The 10,326-nt window shown below is 43.0% G+C and overlaps 1 protein-coding gene across 2 annotated transcripts; it reads right to left on the bottom strand.

Moving 5' to 3' along the window:
• Window positions 1–218: 218 nt before the first annotated feature.
• On the bottom strand, window positions 219–6,385 carry LOC124006410 (keratinocyte differentiation factor 1-like). 2 transcript variants are annotated; one of them, XM_046316414.1, is made up of 4 exons: window positions 6,110–6,385; window positions 4,458–5,577; window positions 4,037–4,114; window positions 219–1,116 (listed from the first exon to the last, which is right to left on the bottom strand). In XM_046316414.1, exons 2-4 carry the CDS (start codon window positions 5,557–5,559, stop codon window positions 1,103–1,105), a joined length of 1,194 nt encoding a protein of 397 aa, XP_046172370.1. In that variant the 5' UTR covers window positions 5,560–5,577; window positions 6,110–6,385; the 3' UTR covers window positions 219–1,102. The 2 variants fall into 2 exon arrangements, with proteins under 2 accessions (XP_046172370.1, XP_046172369.1); XM_046316413.1 differs by having other exon boundaries at window positions 219–1,106.
• Between the last annotated feature and the right edge of the window lie 3,941 nt (window positions 6,386–10,326).

The following is a 10,326-nucleotide window of genomic DNA, read 5'->3' as shown; positions in this document are numbered from 1 at the left end:
AAAGTAATTGAAGACCCAACGGACTGAATCCATCCTTGAGATCTGTGTTTCACTCAAGCGTTGGTGTCAATGGAGATTGCATGCACAGATCAAGTTAGACGCAATTCAATGTGCATACCGAATCCCATACTCTATTAGATTTAACTATATTATCATGTTTTTTAGATCAACAGAGATGAATTAAAACAGTAGCAAGTTGGCATAAAAAGGCAAGGGTATTCATTGCTTTTTTTTATTTTTATAAAAATGTACCTATACATTGACCAACAAAAAAAATACGTTTAAAAAATGCCCCTATTCCAATTTCAAAAGTTATGTTTAGACAAACCAAAAAACCAACGTACACTTGGAAAAAAGTTTTGTACAAAGTTGACACTGAAAGTAAAGTATGAAGCTAAACCTGCTACTGGGTCCAAATGGTAGGGTGCCCTAAAACACACACACACACACACACACACACACACACACACACACACACACACACACACACACACACACACACTAAAACAGGGACGGTTGTGAGTTAGGGTTCAGTCACTTGACTGAGAACGGAGTTTAAAAAGCATGGAGTGATTTTGGTGTCTGCTAGGAGTGGCAAGGCAACAACATAACTGGTATAAAAACTTAAAATATAGCATGCAAATACACAAAAGTCCATAGTTTCTTTCCCGTAAAAACAAAAAAAATCCCCTTGTTTTTTCCCAGTGTTCAGATATGTGCCAATTGGGCACCTGTAGACTGGTGCCACCATCTCACCCTTCCAAGCAGGCCTCCCTCACAGACGGTTCCATGATTTGGAAGGACATGCTGATTCCACACCAGAGAAGAGATGACTTCAATAGTCCCACACTTAAGAGCCTCTCTGTCATTATAGGATGTCCTATTAGTTCCAGGGAGGCAAAATGATGGCGTTGGAGGAGCAACATGTCCCACTATCACACAACAGCCGGCCCCAGTTCGATTGAGGCCCTTGAGAACGTCGTGCCCTGGACGTTGGCGTTGACCTTGTCGTGACGTTCAGAGGACGTGCAGCAGTGGAACTCCTGACGAGTCCGCCTCTGTGTCATGCTGGTAGGGAGAGTAGGCTGTAGCTGAGCTGGAGTCAGCTAGGAGGGCCAGGAGAGAGAGAGAGAGACATTCACCAGTCAGTATTTGAAAATGGACAGAGACTATTAAAAAAAAGGTATAGAAATATTTGAAGTTGCCACTTTAAAATGGTTACCGGACCACACAATACCTTATGGAACAGGTTTCCTGAACACTGGTTAAGCTTCATCCTGGATGTAAAAGCTACAGATTCTCCATTGAGTATTTTTATTTACAGGACTAGGTTTAAAATGTGTCCGGTAAACTGTCCCTTCATCAAATAAAAGAGAAATTACATTTTGATGGCTGATATCCTGGCACACTCCCACAGATGCATATGGTGTGAAAACACCGCAATGTTCCTCTATTCAAACGGCACTGTAACAAGACTCCCCCCCCCCCTCACCATCGTACAACAACAAAAAGCTGTAATCATGTAATCAGAGTTACTCCCCAAATTCCATAAAATTTACAGTCACCTGATACGCTGCCCGAGGGGGGCGATATGCACCGCCACTACCACCTACCCAGAGCATATAGGGAAACTGAGGTGGGATGCAAGGGGTGTATAGGGTGGCAGAGGTGGTATAATAGCCAGGGGAAAACAGCACATGGAAAAAGGAGGAATGCGAAGGCTTTCCTTCTCCAGGAGTCACGTCAAAGCAGTGTGCCACTGGTGATCAGAGAGAAGGTTAGAAAATTCCTGCAGCTGCACTGGGCACTACAGCTGCGTTGAACAGAGCCCCTCAGCTACCATGACTTACCGGAACAGTCAGTTAGGCCAGAGGTTAGGCCTACTACCTCGGTTGCCGCATGGAACCCAGGATTGTGTTCATTAGGCCACGCAGACAGAAGCGTTTTGCGACGGAAAATGAGCGTTTCTAATTGGACAAGTCTAGCTAGTTCTTCCCTGTTCCAGTCACTTTTCTGCTGTTTGGTGCCTAAATGAAGACTGCCCAGGACATGTAAAGAACCATTCCATGAGCCGCAAAAAGGAAAGAATGTGTTATTGTTCTGAAAACATGTATTGGATCAGGTATCAGGTATTTCCAGTGTAGAAAAATTACACAGGTGCTACAGAACCCACCGAACTGTAAATAGATGTTGGCTCAGATTCAAGATATACAGTGCATTCAGAAAATATTCAGACCCCTTAAACTTTCCACATTTGTTACGTTGCAGCCTTATTCTAAAATCGATCCGACCTCCCCCCTCAATCTACACACACACACGTCCAAAATGACAACTGTTTTTTTTTTTATGTTTGCTCATTTATTTATTTTTAACTTTAAAAATTAAAACCACATTCACATAAGTATTCAGACCCTTTACTCAGTACTGTGTTGAAGCACCTTTGGCAGCGATTACAGCCTCGAGTCTTCTAGGGTATGACGCTGAAAGATTGGCACACCTGTATTTGGAGAATAAATCCCATTCTTCTCCGCAGATTCTCTCAAGCTTTGTCAGGTTGGACGGGGAGCGTCGCTGCACAGCTATTTTCAGGTCTCTCCAGTTGAAGTCTGGGCTCTGGCTGGGCCTCAAGGACATTGAGACTTGTCCCAAAGCCACTCCTGCGTTGGCTTGGCTGTGTGCTTAGGGTTGTTGTCCTGTAGGAAAGGTGAACCGTTGCCTAAGTCTGAGGTCCTAAGCGCTCTGGAGCAGGTTTTCATCAAGGATCTCGCTGCACTTCGCTCCATTCATCTTTCCCTCAAGCCTGAATAGTCTCCCAGTCCCCACAGCTGAAAAACATCCCCACAGCATGATGCTGGGACTACCATGCTTCACTGTAGGGATGGTGCCAGGATTCTTCCAGATGTGACTCTTGGCATTCAGGCCAAAGAGTTCAATCTTGGATTCATCAGACCAGAGAATCTCGTTTCTCATGGTCTGTGAGTCTTCAGATGCCATTTGGCAAACACCAAGCGGGCTGTCATGTGCCTTTTACTGAGGAGTAGCTTCTTTCTGGCCACTCTTACATAAAGGCCTGATAGGTGGAGTGCTGCAGAGATGGTTGTCCTTCTGGAAGGTTCTCCCATCTCCACAGAGGAACTGTGGAGCTCTCTCAGTGACCATCGGGTTCTTGGTCACCTTCCTGAGCAAGGCCCTTCTCCCTTGATTGCTCAGTTTGGCTGAGCGGCAAGATCTAGGAAGAGTCTTGGTGATTCCAAACTTCTTCCATTTAGGAATGATGGAGGCCACTGTGTTCTTGGGGACCTTCAATGCTGCAGACATTTTTTGGTACCCTTCCCCAGACCGGTCTCAGAGCTCTACGAACAACTCCTTCCGCCTCATGGCTTGGTTTTCGCTCTGACATGCACATTTCAACTGTGTGACCTTATATAGAGGTGTGAGCCTTTAAAAATCTTGTCCACAGGTGGACTCCAATCAAGTTGAAGAAACATCTCAAGGATGATCAATGGAGACAGGATGCACCCAAGCTCAATTTTTAGTCAAATGGCAAACGGTCTGAATACTTGCGTAAATAAGGTATCTGTTTTTTTGTTTTAATACATTTGCAAAAATATCTAAAAACGTGTTTTTGCTTCGTCATTATGTCGTATTGTGTGTAGGTTGATGAGGAAAAACATTGTATTTAATCCATTTTAGAATAAGGCTGTAAGGTAAAAAAATGTGGAGAAAGGGAAAGGGACTGAATACTTTCTAAATGCACTGCATCTTATACAGTACAACATCTATGGCATGGGGAACTACAGGGTCTTGATACAGTAGTAGTCTAAACACTGTAAAATAAGTGGCAAACAATGTTACTGTAGGGGCAGGTTTGGCCTAGACTAGGGCACGTTTTCAAAAAGCATCTCAGACGAGTGCTGATCTAGGATCAGGTATGCCATGTCCATATAATCTCATTCAGTATGGTATAAAATACTAAACTGATCTTATATCAGCACTCCTACTGTGAGACAGTGAATTCAAGTCCAGAAGTACTTACTTCTTCCACTGTAGTACCTCATCTTCCTGGCTAGTTCGTCCGACTGTGTCAGCTCTGACACTTTCACCTCAGGCTCCACTGTGGTAAAAACACAACAGAGTTACTCAAACATGGATGTATATGAACGAATAGAAAATGGAGACTCAATGATACCGAAGAGGTGAGACAAACAAACACTAGCGCACCAAAAGCATTTCAGCAGAGTAATCTATGGTTTCGGTATGCAACATAAACATGAAGTAAGAATAGGGGAAAACTGGGAGGTTAAATGGGAAAGTAATGTGGAATAGAATTCATTGTTGGATTTTCTGACTTAAATTGAAAGACAAAACTTTGTCACCCTTATTCTCTCAAGACCCTCAATACCTGAAATGCACTAGTTATTTTGAATGGATACAGAAATGTAGTAACCCTCTCTTACTCTCACTGCTGTTAAAGGTGTACGTCATGGTTTCATTGCCACTGTCAGGAAGGAGGGTCCCTCGGTCGTTCCCCTCGTTTGCTCGCGGCTGCTGGTGCACTGGCTCCTGGGCCTGGGAGTTGGAGTTTTTGTTCCTCTTGCCTTTGCGCGTGCTGATGCGGATGACGCCGTGCACCAGCCTGCACTCTGCCTCCTGCTGCTCCAGGTTGTAGTCCTGAGCAATGCTGCAGATCAGCTCGCTGATCTCATTGGTCTTCCTTGAGAACGACGAGTCAGACGTGCACTTGGCCAGTTGGTCGATCTGGTGCAGCGCATAGAGCTCTAGAAGTTTCTTAGTGATGAGCGAGTCAATGTCCGTGCCGCTGTCTCTCAGGTCATCCAGATCCAGGTCCTCCCGGGAGTAGATGGTGCTGGTGTTGCTGACGGGACGCTGGCTGTCGCCCTTGCCGCCTGTACGCGTCCGCTTGGGGCCCGACGATGATGTGGGATAGACCACCGTCTGGCCCCCGATGCGGACGTCCTTGTAGCGGAAGCTGTCACTGGGAGGCAGCTTGGAGGGCTGCTTGGAAGGCTTGATGCTGGACTCCAGAGGGATGCCGCAGGTGGGCTTGGACACGGACATGCCGTTGGGGGGGTGGGGCTGCTCAGGGTCGGCCTTGCTGGGGTGTTCCGTGGAGCTCTCGTTGTTGGCAGGCAGACAGAGATCCCGGCTGCCACAGAAGCCACAGGTGAGGACACAGCAAAGGAGCGCCTTGCAGCCACTCCAGCCCATAGAGGCACACGAGCCACATGCATTTGTGCTCTGGGGGGAGTCTGCTGAGCCAGGGATGAAGCCCAGTGTCTCTGACCCCCGCCCGTTGACGTGTCGTGTCGAGGGGGCTCCTCTGCGGCCTTGCTGCCCTTCAGAGTGACGGGTGTGGTCACCATTGTACTGTTCCCGTGTGTTGTGGTCGGCATGGGCGTCCTTGTAGGACTCTTGGCTGGCGGTGCGGTCTCTAGAGATGGTGTGGCCCTGCTTGTAGCCGTCAGCCCTGGTGCCGTGTCCCCTGTGCTGTTTATCGTGGCGGGACTTCTGAGGAGCCCCTATGCTGTGGCCAGGCATGGCTCAAAGCTCCGGGACCTTTCAATGTGATAGGAACAATGGAATATGGGCACTTTATAATAATCAGATCTAAACACAGTAATTATTATGCTTACTAATCAGCTCTTTGCCAGTCACAGTCACATTAATCATTTCCTGTTGCAACAAGTAGACTATTGACGCCAAACATTGAACCAATACTGCATTTTGAGATAGGCTACTTGTAGGCTACTCTAAAGATACATGTTTTAACAATCATGCAACTGGAGAGAATGCCATAGGAAAAAGTCAAATTCTGATATATTTCAAGTAAATCTAAATCGCTTATCAATTTGGCCTGTGGAACTGTCACAACGACTTTGTTATGGATACATTTTCCGTGCGTGCATTCGGTCTATTTTGATCGGGTAGGCTACCTTTGTAGGGTAAAGAAATTGGGAAGTTTTCAATATTACTTTTCAAAACACAATTAACATGTCATCTCTATGATCACTATGTCAGGCTTGAGTTTAGCTTGTTCGAAATTAGGATACACTTCTTCATATGGTGAACATTTCATTTGTCAACTTACCGCATAAATCGCTTGGGTTACTTTTGTTAACTCTTGACGCCGATAAAATTACGGAAGTCCGTACGGAAAACGTTCTTTCTTCGGATCGAGTTTGTGTGTATCGGTTTCTGAACTCTCCAACTGTGTTTTCTTCACAGCAAAGTCAACTGATTTCAAGACAAATAGCTAGCTACCAACCCTAACCACTGAAGACTAAACTCATTTTGGTCAATTCCAGTGTTCTGCTCCTTCGTCTTCCCGTGTAGGTTATTACCTGCGGCTACAGGTAAATCCAAATTCTACAACACCCACCCACAGGGAAGACGTGACGATCAGAAATGTTCATAATAAAAGTCCCCCACGTAATAGTAGAAAAGTGTCAATAACCTGTATTTCTTCATAATATATGAAAATAATTGTCTAAACATGAACAATATTCATATTGGTTCATATTTAAATTACATTTGCAATACGTGTGTTTTACAACATGTTCCAATGTCAAATAAATACCCCCAATGCAGAGCACTGGACATGAAATATTATTGGCGTATAAAACAAACTATTCAATGTGCCAGAAGAAAAATATTGTAGGGAATACTCTATAGGGTCTGTAGAAGGTAGGCTATATATGGTGTCTTTTCATGGGGCGCTAGATAATATAGAATATTTCATTCCATTCCATTCCATTCCATTGCCCACAATAAGAATCACTCTGCCCTCAAACTCAACTCTGGACCTCGAAGCCAGTTCCACTGCTTGTTTTCATTGTCCCCCCTCTAATCAGGGAACGATTTAGACCCGGTAACAACAGGTGAGTGCAATTAATTATCAGGTAGAACAGAAAACCTGAGCAAAAACTATTTCTAAATGTCGCAATAAAAGTCATGTAGAGAATACTCAGTAGGGTCTGTAGCATCTATATGTGGTATCGGTTCATGGGGAACTGAATAATATGCAGTGTTGCTGGACATTTACTGTGGTCAAACATTTTAAAAAGGGTTGCCTGAACGCTATACGGTACAAATATAGCGCTGTACAGGAAAACGATTATTTGTGCCGATGTTTAATTTTTAATTTTAAATGTTTGATTTCAGTAATTGTAGTGACCGGATTTCACCAGAATCCCAAAAGTTATTTGTGCGTTGTTCAGATAATATGTTTCCTAGGAACGCGAAGCGAGGCGGCTATCTCTGTCGGCGCCGGAGGTACTCGTACTTTAAACAATGCTACCTTATATAATGTTACATACCCTACATTATTCATCTCACATGCGTACGTATATACTGTACTCTATATCATCTACTGCATCCTTATGTAATACATGTATCACTAGCCACTTTAACTATGCCACTTTGTTTACATACTCATCTCATATGTATATACTGTACTCTATACCATCTACTGTATCTTGCCTATGCTGCTCTGTACCATCACTCATTCATATATCTTTATGTACATATTCTTTATCCCCTTACACTGTGTATAAGACAGTAGTTCTGGAATTGTTAGTTAGATTACTTGTTGGTTATTACTGCATTGTCGGAACTAGAAGCACAAGCATTTCGCTACACTCGCATTAACATCTGCTAACCATGTGTATGTGACAAATAAAATTAGATTTTATTTGATTTGATGTTTCTCAACACTGGTGTATCTACCTGAGTGGCCAAACAGCGGAGGTGTGCACCTTAAATACAGCATTATTATGAAATTTCAATGCAAATGTCTCCCTCTATGGAGCTAATATATATATAATATATAGATATATATTTATGTTTATATATATATGTCTGAAAATGTATGATGTTAAAAATGTACTACACAGTAAGGATTCTACTCTTGAATCTTTCCTGCAAATAGGCCTACGCATGAGAACGTTTTGAAATGCCTACCATTTCCCTCCGAATGGACCCTCTCCCATTCATTTACGAGTCAATGTAAACACACCATTATCTGGAGTGGTATGTCTGAACCCTCCATCTGACAAAACATTTCAGTGTATCCTCGCTTATTTCGACGTCAACCTCTCCCGTGACATGCTGCTCATCTAATTAAGTTTTGTCATAGAGCTTAATATTTCCTCATCTGATAAACCTTTACCACAACTTTCTGGGTGGGTTGCACCAACATGGATTAACTCTTAAACTGGGTTAAATCAAGGTTTATCTATTCATCTTGTTGCACCAAATGTTAAACCTAGTTTTAAATGAATCCTAGTTAAAGTAAATCCTTCCTCTAATATAAGTTTAGTTTTCACTTTAAACCTAGATTAATTTTAAGCCTGTTGCTCAATGAATCAAAAAAAAAAAACTTAGATTGGAGATTAATTCTAAACTGCCACTTGAGGTGGTTTAACTGATCAAATGACAGCATATCTACTGTGGAGAGTTCCTATTGAATTGGAGTTCATGATATGCCCAACCTTGGTACGAATTATGATTTTATGCAACATGCTGTAACGGGCCTGATAACGGTAAGATTGTAGTGAAGTAGCATTAATGTTAGTTATAACGTGCATTATACACAGTACATTTGAAAGTGTTAAATCAACATGTTAAGTGTTAAATTTAACACTGTCAGTGAGTACATATGGTCCCAATCTACACAGAGTAAAAAGTACACTGAAAAAAGTGTTACATTTCTAGTGTTCATTCAACAAAAAGTTAACACTGCACTACACTGGTCGGTGTTGATAAACATTTACAGTGCCTTGCAAAAATATTCATCCCCCTTAGCGTTTTTCCTATTTTGTTGCATTGCAACCTGTAATTTATATTGCAACCTGTAATATATTTGTATTTGTATTTCATATAATGGGCATACACAAAATTGTCCAAATTGGTCATTTTTTATAACTTATTTCAAAATACAAAATAAAAAAACGGAAAAGCATATGCATATGTATTCATCCCTTTGCTATGAAGCCACTAAATAAAATCTGGTACAACCAATTACCTTAAGAAGTCGCATAATTAGTTAAATAAAGTCCACTTGTGTGCAATCTAAGTGTCACATGAAATGTCACATGATCTCAGTATATATACGCCTGTTCTGAAAGGCCCCAAAGTCTGCAACACCACTAAGCAAGGTGTACCACCAAGCAAGCGGCACCATGAAGACCAAGGAGCTCTCCAAACAGGTCAGGGACAAAGTTGTGGAGAAGTACAGATCAGGGTTGGGTTTTTAAAAAAGATAAAAAACTTTGAACGTCCCACGGAGCACCATTAAATCCATTATTTAAAAAATGGAAAGAATATGGCACCACAACAAACCTGCCAAGAGAGGGCCCCCCCACCAGGCAAGGAGTGCATTAATCAGAGAGGCAACAAAGAGACCAAAGATATCCCTGAAGGAGCTGCAAAGCTCCACAGAGGAGATTGGAGTATCTGTCCATAGGACCACTTTAAGCCGTACACTACACGGAGCTGGTTTACAGAAGAGTGGCCAGAAAAAAGACATCGCTTCCCAACCCACTGGTGGCACCTTTATTCTTTCATTTGTATTTTTCCATAAATAGGAAGTGCATCCTGCATGACTTCGCTCACATCGGGACACTCGTTCCCTCTTATGTTTCATTGTTCACCGAACTATTCACACGGGCCAACTTTATACACACTCTTCCCTTTATCTACTATCGAGCACCTCAACAGTTGAGGACTGTAGCCTAGTTGAAGGGCTCTTCTAACCCCTACCATGAGATTCACCCGTTAGCAGGTAACCCCAGAGTAAAGGAGACGGAAGGTCAGAAGGCCAATACGCGGATAAGGTCCAGGTCACAGGGCCTTGCCATCAAGAGATGGTGATTATAACTAAATCGTGTCAACAAGATTAAGTGGCCAGGGCACCACAGAATAATACAAGTGGTTTACCCAAGGTCAGGAAGGCTGAGCAGTAAGGGAGTTTGGATAAGAGGCGCATGCAAGAGGCCACAATAGTGAAAGGGTTCAGAACACGGGACCCCACCATTTAAGAATGGTGATGAGAATACAAGAAAAGTGTAACGCATTGCAAACAACACTGAAATGGGCTATGTATACCTGATTAAGGGCATAAAAGATAAAAGAAAGATAAAGATCAGGTGGAGGCCATGTAATAATGGAGGGCCGTCAAACTACACAGGTCTAACATGCTGACCAGACTGGACACGTCACGTGCGCGAGTGTTGCAAAATCAATGTAGAAATCCAAGTTATTCAATTATTGTACACTTTGCATATTGAGTTGGCAGTCTGAGGGTCT

The sequence above is a fragment of the Oncorhynchus gorbuscha genome, linkage group LG19 (assembly GCF_021184085.1).
Source record: "Oncorhynchus gorbuscha isolate QuinsamMale2020 ecotype Even-year linkage group LG19, OgorEven_v1.0, whole genome shotgun sequence".
NCBI lineage: Eukaryota > Metazoa > Chordata > Actinopteri > Salmoniformes > Salmonidae > Oncorhynchus > Oncorhynchus gorbuscha.
This window is presented reverse-complemented; position numbering and strand designations above follow the sequence as displayed.

Coding starts and splice junctions, on each gene's coding strand:
- LOC124006410 (XM_046316413.1), bottom strand. CDS start 5,559: ATGCCTGGCCACAGCATAGGGGCTCCTCAGAAGTCCCGCCACGATAAA. Junction 4,115..4,457: donor CACCTTTAACAGCAGTGAGA/GTAAGAGAGGGT, acceptor TTTTTACCACAG/TGGAGCCTGAGGTGAAAGTG. Junction 1,107..4,036: donor GAGGTACTACAGTGGAAGAA/GTAAGTACTTCT, acceptor TGGCCCTCCTAG/CTGACTCCAGCTCAGCTACA.